General features: G+C 45.3%; 1 protein-coding gene across 8 annotated transcripts in view; it reads left to right on the top strand.

The window, feature by feature from the left end:
* Window positions 1-15,664, top strand: part of MAPK10 (mitogen-activated protein kinase 10) — a 244,030-nt gene that overhangs the window by 178,900 nt on the left and 49,466 nt on the right. For 7 of the 8 annotated variants that reach the window (XM_081207164.1, XM_081207165.1, XM_081207163.1 and 4 more), the window contains 4 exons: window positions 2,365-2,423; window positions 6,686-6,824; window positions 7,599-7,764; window positions 15,016-15,087. In XM_081207164.1, the coding sequence (XP_081063290.1) occupies window positions 2,365-2,423; window positions 6,686-6,824; window positions 7,599-7,764; window positions 15,016-15,087 (436 nt within the window). The remainder of the gene's footprint in view (window positions 1-2,364; window positions 2,424-6,685; window positions 6,825-7,598; window positions 7,765-15,015; window positions 15,088-15,664) is intronic. The other variant, XM_081207167.1, reaches the window with a different exon arrangement.

Here is a 15,664-nt window from a genome sequence, read left to right on the forward strand (position 1 = left end):
TCCCAGTTTAGAGGGAGAATTTGCTCCGCTTTTGTTTGAATCAAACGCAGGCAATCACAGTCTTCTCAAAACAATGTCTTTCTTTGCAACATATGCCTTCGTGATCTGCTGCTTGTGGGTTGTTGTTGTTGTTATTATATATATATATATATATATATATATATATATATATATATATATATATATATATATATATTTGCTTTCGTAGATTTTCACGGGTACAGGAATGTAGGTTTTGGTGTCTTCGGGTGTCTTCCCGTGTAAGAGTTGGGGTGTCTAGGCGACGTTTCGACGAGGTCTCACTCGTCATCTTCAGGCTGGTGCTTTCGGCTTCTTGTTACTAGAACAGAGCAGGATCTCAGTGTTTGAGTTCCTATAAATACTGTTGAGGGGGTGTGGTGTATAGCCTCCAACGTTCTGGGCAGAGAGGAAGTTCCTAGGTTAATGTGCCTTTTCTTCTTTTGTTCATTAATTACTTGACCAACCACTGCCTAACCAACACGTACTTCATCCACAATGGACAAAGATACAAACAGATAGAAGGAGCACCTATGGGATCACCCCTCTCACCGGTCATCGCAAATCTGTACATGGAACACTTTGAAACCAATGCTTTAGACAAGTCAGAACACAAACCCAAACTTTGGCTCAGATATGTTGACGACACCTTTGTAATTTGGCCACACGGGAAGGAAAAACTAGATAGCTTCCTCACACATCTCAACAGCCTACACCCCAAAATACAATTCACTATGGAAATAGAAGCCAACAACCAACTTCCCTTCCTTGACGTCCTAATCTACAAAAAACCTGATGGCTCCCTAGGACACACTATCTACCGGAAAAAAACACACACCAACCGCTACTTACATGCACAATCACACCACCACCCTGCACAAATAAACTCCGTAGCCAAGACTCTCATCTCCAGAACCAAACGCCTGGCTGACAAAGACCACTTGACAACTGAGTTACAGAATCTCTCAAATGTGTTAATCGCCAACGGATACCAGCAAAACAGGGTTACGAAGCTAATCCAAAAAGAAACACCCCCCAAAAACCAAGACACAGAAGAAAACAATGGCATGGCCCTCCTTCCTTATATCAAGGGCACTACAGATAAAATTAGCAAAATCCTCCATAAACACAATATCAAAACAGCCTTTTGCACCAACCAAAAAATAGCCAATATCCTCAGAAACCCAAAAGATAAAATCCAGTTAGAAAACCAAGGGGTCTATGAAATACCCTGCAAAGTCTGCCCAGCCACGTACATTGGACAAACAAACAGACGAATAAATGCACGTATCGCAGAACACAAGAATGCCGTCAAAAAAGAAGAAAAAACTTCCTCTCTTTACCAACACATGAAAGAAACAGGACACGAAATTAATTTTGCAGATTCCAAATTGCTCTTTAACATGGAACATCACCACAAGAGAATAATCATGGAAGCCATCGAGATAGAGAAACACCCTCACAACATGAACAAGCGTAACGACACGTCCCGCCTGCCAGACATCTGGAAATTAGCCCTCCCCACAAAAACCGACACCAGAACCAGAGGCACACAGAACGCCATCTCCAATCAACCACACCAGACCCAAACCCAGACCCTCTCCACAGATAAATTACAGACACCATCCAGTAGCCAAACCATAGTGGCACCTCCGGATGCTGCACCCCCCTGCAATCCCTACACAGATCTGGCTGGCACAGGGCACAAAACCACAGCTCGCCCCTATACACGAAGCCAAGCCAGAGCACAACTAAGTGCAGTACAGCCATCTTCTCAGAAAAACTCTTTACAAGGTCAAGAGGTCAAGACACGAAAGCTTTAGCAACTAATCCACACCTAATGACCCTCCTAAGTGGTACTCAGAATATCACTCAAGTAATCACTCAAGATATCCCTCAAGTAATTAATGAACAAAAGAAGAAAAGGCACATTAACCTAGGAACTTCCTCTCTGCCCAGAACGTTGGAGGCTATACACCACACCCCCTCAACAGTATTTATAGGAACTCAAACACTGAGACCCTGCTCTGTTCTAGTAACAAGAAGCCGAAAGCACCAGCCTGAAGATGACGAGTGAGACCTCGTCGAAACGTCGCCTAGACACCCCAACTCTTACACGGGAAGACACCCGAAGACACCAAAACCTATATATATATATATATATATATATATATATATATATATATATATATATATATATGCGCACTTGTAGCAAGATGGATTGGTGTAAACTGAACAGTTTTAAAGAGCAATTTCAGTAGAGCAATCTGTCATAATCTGATCAACTGCTAATGTTTCATTATCATTCTTTCCCGCACTCTCCTTCTCTCCCTCCCTGCTTTTCAGATTATCAGTTTATTAAATGTCTTCACACCACAGAAATCTCTGGAGGAGTTCCAGGATGTGTAAGTAACGTGGACAAAAGCAAAACCTAAATCTTTGCCATTTGCGGGAGGGGGAGAGGATTGAGGGAGAAGTGGGCATTGTACTCTCTAGTGAACAATCTGCTCTCCTCTATATCGGAGGGCGATGTTGTGCACGGGCAGCCGAGCCTCATAGTCTTCCGGCGTGGGGGTGGGGAGAGGTATGCTACGTCCCCCCTACATCATTGCCAGCTGCGTTGGCGGCATTGCAAGGCAGCCCCAGCCTATCAGCCGGCAAAGCGGGTATGGCCGCGGTCCATTTAAACTCGGCGTGGCCAGCTGGCTCCCTCTTCCTTGCCTCTTTGGCATTGGGAAAGCCTTCGTTTGGGATGCGGGTGGTGCTGTGGGTTAAACCACAGAGCCTAGGGCTTGCCGATCAGAAGGTCAGCAATTCGAATCCCCGCGACGGGGTGAGCTCCCGTTGCTCGGTCCCTGCACCTGCCAACCTAGCAGTTTGAAAGCATGTCAAAGTGCATGTAGATAAATAGGTACCGCTCCGGCGGGAAGGTAAACGGTGTTTCTGTGCGCTGCTCTGGTTCACCAGAAGCAGCTTAGTCATTCTGGCCACATGACCGGAAGCTGTACGCCGGCTCCCTCCACCAATAAAGTGAGATGAGCACCGCAGCCCCATAGTCGGCCACAACTGGACCTAATGGTCAGGGGTCCCTTTACCTTTACCTTTTAGCCTTCATTTGGCTGGAGGGGAGGTTGTTGCCCTGCCTGCCCCTCCTTGGTAAGGGTATCCTGTTGTAGGCATCCGGGGTGTGAATATTGTCCGAAGCCTGGGCATCACAGTCCCTACGAAGACCCCTCGGGGTGCCACTATCTGACGTAAATTGTAGGGCACCCCCATCAGTGTTTTACCCTTCCGTGGACTCCCTGCCAGGAGTCAACATATAGCCTGGCTTCACCCCAATGCCTAAGCCAAACCACTCACATCTGTAACCAATAAAGTTGTGGCCTATTTGAACCCATAAACCAAATATTCCCTGTCAGTGTGATTTATTGTTCTCCTGAGAACTTTGTGGCTCGGGTGCCTTGGGGGCGCAACTAAAACTCAGGAATAGCTGAATGGAAAGTGCTCCTTCTCCTCAGAAATTGCCTCATGTCCAGCACTCCATAAGGCAGTGACCTGATGGGACCAACCTTCCCCCCCCCCCATTTCTTTGTGTCATTCCTATATTTTGTACCTACAAGAGGAGCAGGGGAGAAAAGAAGAGGCAAATGTCCAGCAATTATGTATGCTGGTTTTATATTATGGAAATAATAAAATGAAATAATGTGTTTTGAAAAAAACGTGCAAATGATAAAAAAAAAGAATCGGAAAAAGTCAAGATCAGAAAACTCACGACTATCTGCCTACTGCTTTTAGGTATGTCAGAAAGCACTTTCCCACCTTGATTTAGAAGTGCAGAAATGGAAAGTGTACACAGAGCATCGTAATGGAGGTGCTTGAGAAAATGCAGGATGTGGGGTTGTGGTCGTGAGGAGGGTCTGAACATGTTCAGACATGCAAAGGAATCTGAATGGCTCTAAGCAGCTCCTTTTGATTCCTTTGTGTTGATAACTTTCTCAGGCAGCGCCTGTTACCTCAGAACTCCCTGAGGTGTGCAGGCTTCTGAAAGGTGCGTAAAACACTCTGAAATCATCTCCTTGTGTTATTTTTGTGGGTTTCTTTTTTTTTTAAGGAAGGAGGCGAAACATTTCCCCCCTCTTCCATATTTATTTTCCGATAACCTATGACTCTGTAAAAATTATTTGCCTGGGGGCAAAGCAGAGAATTGCTAGTATTTCCACTGAGCATTGTCCGCCGTGGCTTGGCATGTAAGGAGAACCTGACCTGAATAATATTTAAGGTAATCAGAAGTGTTTCTAGTTGGCCAAACTCTCCTCATTCTGCCCCCACCCCTTTAACATTTTCCTTCACTATACACTATACACAGTTTGTGTCCTATAACGCAAGGGCAAAATCTTGGCAGGGGAACCAACTTTTCTCTTCACACTGTGATATGTCAGTGTTTTTAAAACTCTCTTCTGCGATGCCCTTGGCAATTGCAGAAGCCCCTGGGAAAACTAAATCTCCCATAATCCCTTGTGACTTGGCACACTGTTACTCAGTGTGGTGAGGCAATGGAGGGCAGAAGATGGAGAAGAAAACTCTCTCTATGCTCCTTCTACTCTTCTTTCCACCATCCAGTTCCCTGTGAGGAAAGAGGAGTTGTTCGGGGGATGGCAGGGGGTGGATTTGGGGGATAAGAGAGAGCAGCAGAAATGGGTGAGTAATCCCCCAAAGTCTTTCAAATTGGCTAAGAAATTTTACAATGGGATATTTGATGGGGGGGGGAGAGCATTTTGAGTAATTTCCAAGCTAATGTGAGGCACTATGAGGTTTTCCCCATATCTAGTAGCAGCTACCACTGGGATGTAAATGAAAGGTCCAGCAAAGTTTAGAATTTCCTAGCCAATCCCATTCCAGGATTTCCAGTGTTGGCATGACAAGCCAGCACTGTTTTTATTTTGTTTTGTTGTATCTGCATAATAATTATCCATCAACTCCCCCTCTGCAATTATTTATTGAAGGTTTCTTGACTGTCTGCAGTGCAATCAGTGCAATATGCAGTCCCTCTCTGCAAGGCTGGCAATTTACAACAGGCAGGCAAGATGGAGGATGGGTCAGACACTCCTAATATGGAGCTGAGGATAAGCAAATAAAAGACATAGTGAAAGAGGAACGGCTAAGCTGGAGCTAGGGTGGTCCAGGAAAAGCTTTTGTTTTGGATGGAGACAAAGCTCAGTGGCAGAACACACACCCCACGATCTCTGGCATCTGCAATCAAAAGGATTGCCGGCAGCAATTCATGTGATTGACCTCACATGAAGGTCAGAGAAGACTGTACTGAATTCTGGTCTGATACACCACGTGGTGACCTCCTTAGAACAGAAGAGGAGCTAATGGCACATATAGTCCAGCTTCCTGTTCACACAGTGGCGAACCAGAAGCAGAACCTTAGCTCAAGGGCATTCTCCCCACCTGCGGTTTCTAGAAACTGGTCTTCAGAAGCTTCGCTGCCCCCAAATATGAAGGCAGAGCACAGCCATCACACAAAGTGGTCTTCAGGAGGGGCAGGAGAAAGAGCGGCCTGCTGACAGGAGTGTGCAAGGCTGCGGTCTACATGCAGAATGCATGCCCCTTACCACGCTAGTTACTGAAGAATGAAATGATATTGGTGAGAGAGAAAAAGGATGTTTACATTAAATATGTCATTCAGTGATATCTCACCCACTCCCTACTCTCAGCTGCATCACAATTCTACAATATTTTTTTTTTTGGGGGGGGGGGTCCAGCAAAATGAATTCTGTTGGACACATCAGATACGAGAGCATTGCTGTATCTCAGGCATGGGCAAACTTGGCCCTCTAGACGTTTTAAGACTACAGATCCCATCATCCCTGACCACTGGTCCTGTTATTGAAATTGAAATACTTTATTGTCACTTGTACAACTTGTATACAGTGAGATTACACAAGCACCCCCCACTCAGCTCTCTTAGTCTTAATTCCCCTCGTTTACTGACTCGCACCCACCAAACCCGAAAGTCAGTTGCCCTGTTGTTATCTTTTCATTCAGCAGCCTAACAGCCCACAGATAGAAGCTGTTCTTTACCCTGTTGGTGCCACTAATCATGCTTCTGTATCTTCTGCCTGAGGGCAGGAGATCAAGAAAGTGCCGGCCCGGGTGTGACTCATCCCTGAGAATTTTCTTCACTCTCCTGAGGCAACGTTCTTCCGCTATTTCATCCAGCGGATTCACAGGACAGCCCATAATATCTTGTGCTGTATTCACCACCCTCTGTAGGCACTTCCTATCAGTTGATGTCAAACCAGCGTACCACACTGTGCTGCAGTTTGAAAGGACACTTTCTATTGTGGACCGGTAGAAGGAGATCATCAAATGTTGATTGACATCGTTCTTTCGCAATACTCTGAGGAGATGGAGCCTCTGTTGGGCTTTCTTAACCACCTGGGTTGTATTGATTTTCCAAGTAAGGTCTTCACTGAGATAAACTCCTAGGAATTTAAAGGAAGAGACTCTCTCCACACAGCCCTCCCCGATGTACAGGGATGACGGAGCTAGGGATGATGGGCGTTGTAGTCCCAAAACATCTGGAGGGCCGAGTTTCCCTATGCTTCCTGTATCTGATCCATGAGTGCTGATTATTATGTGTCTCTGTTCTCCTCTTTAGGTATTTAGTAATGGAGCTGATGGATGCCAACTTGTGCCAGGTAATTCAGATGGAGCTGGACCACGAGCGAATGTCTTACCTGCTCTACCAAATGCTTTGCGGCATCAAGCACCTTCACTCTGCAGGAATCATTCACAGGGTAAGCCAGGCATCCATCTCACCCCCTCACCACCACCAAAAAAAGGACAAATGTCCTTCTACGGGAAAGAAAGAAAAATCTCTGTTATTTGGAGCATGCCCATTTTTAGCTTCTATTATACTATTATACCCATACCTAGGGACCTTGGGAGCAGTGCTGTTTTTATAGCAAACACCACCTCCCTTGTCTCTTTGGGTGACCAGCCTCTGAAGGCAGCCCTGTTTAGGGAAGCTTTTAATCTCTGAAGGACTATTTTAATATTTTGTTGGAAGCCACCCAGAGTGGCTGGGGAAACCCAGCCAGATGGGCGGGGTATAAATAATAAATTATTATAATTAGTAGTAGTAGTAGTAGACCATCATCATCATCATCATCATCATCATCATCACAAACTGTACCCCTTTGCCCCCTCTTGGATCATTCATCTCTCTCAGCCCTGCAGCACCGCCAAAGCAGATACAATTGTTTAACAAATCGACTTCCACGTGCGTCTTAAGGCAATGTACAGAATGCAATAAAAACAGCTGAAAACAATACCGAGTACGCAGCAGCCATGTCAGAGACCAATTAAGCCAGGCTTTTGGAACAAAAAAATGTCCTCAGTTGTTTCTGTAAAGTGTAGATAGTGAGTGCCTGTTTTATCTTCACGGAAATACTGTTCCACAGAACAGGGACAGCCGCGCCATTGTGGCATTTGTGATATAAAGCACCTACTGAGTCTTGTAGGTAGACCTCATCATTCCTGTTCTCCCCCTGCTCCTTCATCTCTTTCAGGATTTAAAACCAAGTAATATTGTGGTAAAATCTGACTGCACATTGAAGATCCTGGATTTTGGACTGGCCAGGACCGCGGGCACTAGCTTCATGATGACTCCTTATGTGGTCACACGTTATTACAGAGCACCGGAGGTCATCTTGGGAATGGGCTACAAGGAGAATGGTAGGATATACATGTGATGTGAGCATATGGGATGGAGCAAAGCTGGGAGTGCCCGCTGGATGGGAAGGAATGACCTGGGCGGCTCAAGTACCTTTAACAAAACCTTATTGCACAGATATCACCTGGTGAAACTTTTCACCAGCATGAAACGGACAACACGATCACCTACTACAATGGCTGGTTGAGACACTGACAATCCTAGGGTTGTCCGCCTGATTATTATAGGCACTAAAGCAACATAGAGGATGATGCAGATATTACTGAAGTTAAGAAACACCCAAATTGGATACGACGCGGTATCTCATTGCATCCAGTCTGTCTCATTGGAGGCATGTTTTATAAGGAGGGAATTTAAACAGACCACACTGGGAATTAAAATATTAAAAAGCTCTTTGGGTGGGCGATGGGTGTGACCCAAATATTTCCAGCTTTCCTCAATTCCAAATACGGTCCATTTTAATAAATTGTTTCCCTAGGAACGCACATCCTTTCAAAACAAAGGAACTCAGACCTGTATTCGTTTCAGTTCAATTTTGGTGCATAAAACCATGGGTTGCCATAAAACTAATAAAAACGGGTGAACAACTCCAGCCCTGTGGCTGAGAAAACGTATTATAAAATCAAAACATAGAGAAACAGTAACAAAATTATGATTGCAACAACAACAACAAAAACTTAAATCAAATTATCTCCAGCCTAGGAGTATTAGATTGCATGTATTCGCATCATTTTATTTGCTGCCCACGGCAGTGCAAATGGGGAGTGATATAGTTATTCTGGTTGCAAAGGAGAAAACATTGGTATCACAAAATCAACAAGGCAAGGAGACAAGAAACTAGCTCTAGGCAGGGTACTATAGCAAATGGTAGGCAATGGCTTGGATCCCAATTGGTCCTCTGCCAATGGCGTCTCGAGGCCCCAAGACCCACCCCCAAAATAAATACACATGGACACTTATATTAGTTTAAATTTTTGGGCAACAATTTTGGCCACAACTTTACTGAAATACAATCACGTGAACGGTATTGGCTTAGGCATTGACTCCCCACTATAACTGGCTCCACCTCTCAGGACAATCGTCAAATGGGGTAAACCAAACGAGGGAACTAGGTCGATGAGGACCAACCAGCTCACCCCGGTGTTCCTGTGGTCCTGGCATAGCCCTAGCCCCTCAAGCGGACTTCGGACGAGGCCCCCAGATTCCTTTAACGGAATACCCAGTTCCTCCTTGCATCACACTGCTGTTTTTAAAGCCCCTGGGATCACGCCACCCACTGGCTATTGGCTAAAATCGCCTGGTGTGATCCCAGGGGAATGGCCAGGACTTCTAGCTCCTCCCCCCCATTTTAACCCTATCAGGTGAGCTCTTGGGTCCTGCACGCAACCAGGACCCTCTGTTATGAAGATCCCATTTCCATTCATGGATCTAGTGGGGTCCAATGGAGTCTCCGGATTGAGGGCAAGGCACCCCCATTTTTTCTTCCATTTCTCTTTGCACCACTTTTTCTACTGCACTGGAAGGTCCCCAACCTGCAACAGCAGACTTTTGCATGCCAAAGGCATCTTAGTTAAGATTTAAGCCAGTACGATCAATTTCTCCTTACCTGTGCACATCGGCACTAATCCAAAGTAGTTTTCGAAATTTATTTTCGAGGTCAGCTTGAGGATAGGGGCTGATACCTCAACCACACGAAGGCAGTGGACAAACATTTTGTTTCTTTAAAATGCTTTATGCCACCTTTCGGAGCTGGGGGCCACACTTGCCCAAGTATCCCATATCTGGGGCTTTAAGAAGCTTTGGAAACATACCTATTTTTAACATCACAACTCACCTCTAGACAGGAATGCAAGGCTGCTTCAAATGTAACTCAGCTTATCCAAGGGATGGATGGCCTTGGCATTATTACTTTGGATAAAAACATATGAAAATATTTATGTTCTGGAACAATCCCATAAACCTTATCTCTCGGGAATCCAGGGTCTAGCTCATAAGAGAAGCCTTTAAGAACTTGGGATGCCACAAAATTAACACCTCAATTGGTTGCTGCTATTTTTTCATTTTCACCTAGCTGCTACAGACTCTCCACCAAATAGCAAGGGGAAACAGTTTTCATCAAAAGGCAATGAGTGTCACTGACAAACTCGGTGATTATATGAGCCAGAGTTGTCTGCACCTGCCTTAGAGAGTCAGGCCGTGTGCTTACTTTTTCCCCAGGGAGGAAGAGGTGGCCTGCCCGTGTGAAGGTGGCGGTGGCGGCAGCAGCCCCGCAACGGATCCTGCCAGGCTCCATGAGAGCTGGAGCAGCTGAGGTGCAGCTTTCCTGCATGTCAGCTGTTCGCTGGAAGGCCTAAGAGCCTCAGCAAGGTCCCACTGCACCTCCAGCTCACTTGCACCTCTCCGGAGCCCTAGAGCAGCCTTTCTCAACCTGTGGGTCCCCAGATGTTGCTGAACTACAACGCCCATCACCCCTAGCGAGCAAGGCCAGAGCTCAGGGATGATGGGAGTTGTAGTCCAACAACATCTGGGGACCCACAGGTTGAGAACTGCTGCCCTGGAGGATATCCCCTTTATGCTCTGGGGAGGGTCTCATCGTGAGCCAGAGATGTAGAGGGGCTTTGCTAAGGCTGGTCAGGTCTCTTCCCCCTACTTCTTCCGGGGCCCAGCTGAGAGGTGCCGTTCCAGCTGAAAAAGAAGAAGCCCTGATTATGATTATATTATTTACCCTTCGGCCGCAGGTCCCAGGGTGGGTGACAACAAATTGAAATTCAGTATTAAAAATGGTTCAACAAATCCTAGTTGTGGGTCCTGAAAACACAATCTCAAGTTTCCAAGGGAGGGTACAGCGCTATTACTGTGCTGTAATCTAGATGTGGGGTGCTCTTTTTATTTTATTTTGTTTATTGAATTTATATACCACCCTATTCCCAGGGGTCTGAGGGTGATTCACAGAATAAAATCAAGATATAAAACCACAAAATACATAATAGAAATAAAAACAATAACCTAACAGCCCGCCCCCCATAGCAAAGGAATAATTCTGATCAAACTGACCTTCTAGCAAAAGGGGGTGAGTGTTATTTTGTTGTGCTCAATAATCTTGGCACATCAACCATCATTTATTTGTGTGTTTTAAAAAAAAAAGCACTATCGGTAGTACAGTATTAAATCCGTGCTTCATAAATATTAGGCAACTGATTTTGCAGAAGGATGAGCAAGTAACACTATGGAGATAAATCCATTTGTCTGTTTCTGCTGCCCAAGTAATCTTTCCCAAGTAATCTGAAAACAAAGGTTCCCTTTTGATGTTAAATGTAACAGGGAACTTCCAGATTGTTGTTCCATTTTTAATTTGTGGAATCTAATTAGCATACTGCAGCGATTTAACTAACATTTGACTGCAATCTGCAAGCTGGCAATTAGATAGCTCTTTCAGCCTGATTTCTTTGTCATTTAAAGTTGGTAATGATTGGGCAGCACACCTTGTGTTTTTCGGTTTAAATGCTAGAGCTGAAGGTGATTCTAGTACTAGTTATCACCTTAAAGTGAAGGTTTCCTTACTGTAGTAATAATGAAGGGGCAAATGCTTTTGAAACCTTCTTAATCAAGATTGCTATAGCAACTTCCAGAAAAGCTAAGCTGAGCTTAGATGTTGCCTTTGATCCGGAGCTGTGTTTGTCCTCAGGTGAGCTCAAGGTGCTCTGCATGAGTAGCCTTTGATGGGTGGAGTTAGATCAGGCTTTCTCAACCTCGGTCCTCCAGATGTTTTGAGACTACAATTCCCAGCATCCCTGACTACTGGTCCTGCTAGCTAGGGGTCATGGGAGTTGTAGGCCAAAAACATCTGGAGGGCCGAGGTTGAGGAAGCCTGAGTTAGATTCATGTGTCCATTTTTTTTTTATTGAACTGACGGACTTGGCAGTTCCCTCAAGGAATCACACAATCAGGGCAGTTATGGTATTCTACCAATAATTCTAATTACCTGAGCATCTGCAAATGGCAGAATTGGTTATCATAGAATGAGCAATCCAGTTATTGCAGCAGTTCTCAACCTGTGGGTCCCCAGATGTTGTTGGACTACAGCTCCCATCATCCCTTGCTAGCTAGGGATGATGGGAGTTGTAGTCCAACAACATCTGGGGATCCACAGGTTGTGAACCGCTGAGTTATTACTTCATAGCAGTACATGCATTTACCTAGCAATAGAAGCCAAGCCAAGAGGGGAAAAGCTTTTGACTAGTGCAGGGTTTTCCAGTTGGGTTTCCAGCTGTTTTTGGATTACAACTCCCACTGGTCCTGCTAGCTAGGGTTGATGGGAGTTGTAGTCCAACAACAGCTGGAGACTCAAGTTTGGGAAACTGTGGACTAGTGCCTATTATGATTTGGCTGTTTGTTGTTGTTTAGTCGTGTCTGACTCTTCATGACATCTAATTTTTGAATCTGCAGAAGTGCATGGTGCAGTTCAGTATCTGTAAAGAGAGAGCACTTAATTTTTAGCTTTCCTCTCTATTTGATTATTCAGCACAAATTCCGGGAGGCAGATATTTTGGTACATTTGGATTTAATCTCTCTCCACCCATGCAATCTTGCCTGTTTAAGGCCAGTTCCATGCTTTCATTTTCTCTTGGCACCTGACTTTATGGATGCTATATTTCCCCACCGTTTTGATGCACTCTGTTCCCAAAGTCCCCAAATTGCCCTGTTGCCGCCCCCTTTAAAAGTGAGAGCGACTCCAGTGTTTCAGGCATGCTTTTGCTGCCCTGTGCACCCAGTACCACCCCTTCCCTTCCCCCCACCCCAAAACGAAGCATTTCACCTCTGTCAAAAGAAATGACTTGACTGGTGTTCGTTTTTGTTTCTGTTAAAAGGAGAGAGAAAAAGAAGGTGGGACAGAAAAACTGAACACTGTTGGGCCATGTTCACACCATACATTTAACACACTATGATACCACTTTTAAGAGTCACGGCTTTCCCCAAAGAATTGTGGGAGTAGTGGTTTGTTAAGTGAGAGTCATTAAGGCAAAGGTAAAGGGACCCCTGACCATTAGGTCAAGTCGTGACCGACTCTGGGGCTGCGGCGCTCATCTCACTTTAATGGCCGAGGGAGCCAGCGTACAGCTTCCGGGTCATGTGGCCAGCATGACTAAGCCACTTCTGGCGAACCAGAGCAGCGCACGGAAACACCGTTTACCTTCCTGCTGGAGCGGTACCTATTTATCTACTTGCACTTGGACGTGCTTTTGAACTGCTAGGTTGGCAGGAGCAGGGACCAAGCAACGGGAGCTCACCCCGTTGTGGGGATTTGAACCACTGACCTTCTGATCAGCAAGTCCTAGGCTCTGTGGTTTAACCCACAGCTCCACCTGCGTCCCTATAGAGAGTCATTAGGGGACCCTTATTCCCCTCCAAGAGCTACAATTCCCAGATTGGTTTAACAATCTATCCCTCTTCACTGAGAGCTCTAGGAATTTTAGCTCTGGGAGAGGGGAGTCTCCTAGAAACTCTCAGCACCCTTAACAAACTACAGCTCCCAGAATTCTCTGGGGGAATCCATGGACATTTAAAGTGGTATCATTGCACTTTAAATGTATGGTGTAAATGAGGCCTTGGATAGATCAACCAGTTATCGCCAGCTATAACTGCTGGGCCTCTGAATATTTGGTACCGGAGGGGTGTGGCTGCCCCATCCTCATGTTGGGACTCTGTGCTACTAAAGTTGCCAGACTGCAACATGGTGCCCTCCAGATGTTGTTGGACTACAGCTCCCATCTGCCCCAGTGGTGAAGGCTGCTGTACAGACCTGTACACTGCCTTGCGGTTCCCTCATTGTGAGAAGTGAGGTTACAGGGAACCAGACAGAGGGCCTTCTCGGTAGTGGCGCCCACCCTGTGGAACGCCCTCCCATCAGATGTGAAGGAAATAAGCAGCTATCTTATCTTTAAAAGACATCTGAAGGCAGCCCTGTTTAGGGAAGTTTTTAATATTTAATTCTGTACTGTTTTTAACACTCGATCGGAAGCCGCCCAGAGTGGCTGGGGAGGCTCAGCCAGATGGGCAGGGTATAAATACATACATACATACATACATACATACATACATACATACATGTAAATCTGGCAACGTGGCCACTGCAGGTTTTCCTACTCCTTCCACCTCTGTCGCCTGTGTTCCCCCTCCTGCATATGCTCCTGTGAAGCTCACATTGAATCCTGCCCATTATAGACTTGGAGCTCAGCTATAGAGCTTCAAATAAAACGTTTTGTGTGTGTTTTAAGTGCAATGTGCAATGTGGATGTTGCTTCTGGGAGAAATCATGTATGAGCATGCCCAAAGAAAACTTGCGAGCGAGGGAAGATGGGAGACAGTGCATCCGTCTGCCCTCAGAGCCACTTTCCTTTTTCACTCACAATATGGCAGCCCTAACGTCCGTGAGCAAAGCCTCCTGGATGCATTTGGTATGACTTAGGCCAGGGACGGGGAGTTGTGGCTCTCTAGATGGTCCCCGGAAGTGTGGCCAATGGTCAGGCATGATAGGAGTTGTAGTCCAGCAACACCTGGAGGGACGCAGGTTCCCCATCCCTGAACTAGATCTAACTTGGAATAATTAGGTGCCATCCTTTCCCTTCTCCCCAGATTTGCCTACTTTGTTCTAGAACCTGGCATTTTCTCCTGTGACAGCAGAAGCGAGAAGCAAACGCATGCAACTTTCCCCACTTGGTCTTGTCAAATGAGAGCAGCCTAGATTTAACGCGCTGCTCTGGCCTATGACCACACAAATGGGCTAGCTTGCACAGGAGCAATTAAAAGTGACAGGGGGTACATGGCGCAATCTGTAGGGTGCAATCCTATGCATATCTACACAAGTGTAAGCCCTGTTGAGTTCCACGGGCCTTACATTACTCCCTAGTAAATATGTATAGGGTTGCAGCCCTGAAGAGCATTATCCAGGGATCATTATCTTGGGACAATTTAAACAGGAAAAGGTCAGGATTTTTGCATATATATACATTTTGAAAAAGTGGAATAAAACTGATAAAATTAATGTTTGCTGGGTATTAATGCTTCTTCTGTTTATGACATCTTTGTGTTTGTGTGTGTGTGTTTTAAAAAATTGTTCGGTGGAAGGTGCATAAATCTGTGCTTTCTCTGATCAATCTGCTCTTTTCCCCCTCCTGTAGGAGCCAAAATGTCTTAGTTAACTTTGCCTTCCCCCCTCCCTTTCTCTCTTCATTTCCTTGTCTCTGCTGTTCTAGTGGATATATGGTCAGTAGGATGCATTATGGGAGAAATGGTGCGCCACAAAATCCTCTTTCCAGGAAGGGATTGTATCCTTATGCCATTTGCTGCAACCTTCATCGAATTATTTCTCTTTCATCCCCCGCAGCCTCATCCTTGACTTTTTCCTATTAAGCAAGCAATATATGAGAGGAGGATACAAAGACAGAAGCGAAAAAAAAGCTGAATCTTAGGGGTGTGTGTAATTATGATTGGAGTCACTTGGGAATCAGCAGCAAAACAAAACAAAAACCCGAAATGCCAGCTATATGACAAACGCTATCAAACAGCTCTTCATGCTTTTACCCTTATATTTGCTAACGCCTTTTGGGGGGTTATAGAAGAACCAGCCACTGATGACAGACTTGTAAGCTTTTTCTTATTGATTGCATTTTAAAGAAAACGGCCCATTTGTTCCTTTAAACTTTGTTGTTTTTCCCCCCCTTCCCCTCTTTTGGCTGAATGTTTTGAAAATTGTAATTTTTTTGATGTTTGTGGTGACATCATAATCTTTTGCTTGCTAATGCATCGTTAGTCTGGGTCCACCATGATGCTGTATAGACTCCGGAGGTGAGTCGATACAACATCTTGTTCTGAATGTGTTGACTCACCCGTTTGTTGCCTAGA

Source organism: Podarcis bocagei, assembly GCF_964188305.1.
Source record: "Podarcis bocagei genome assembly, chromosome: 9".
NCBI classification, from domain to species: Eukaryota; Metazoa; Chordata; class Lepidosauria; order Squamata; family Lacertidae; genus Podarcis; species Podarcis bocagei.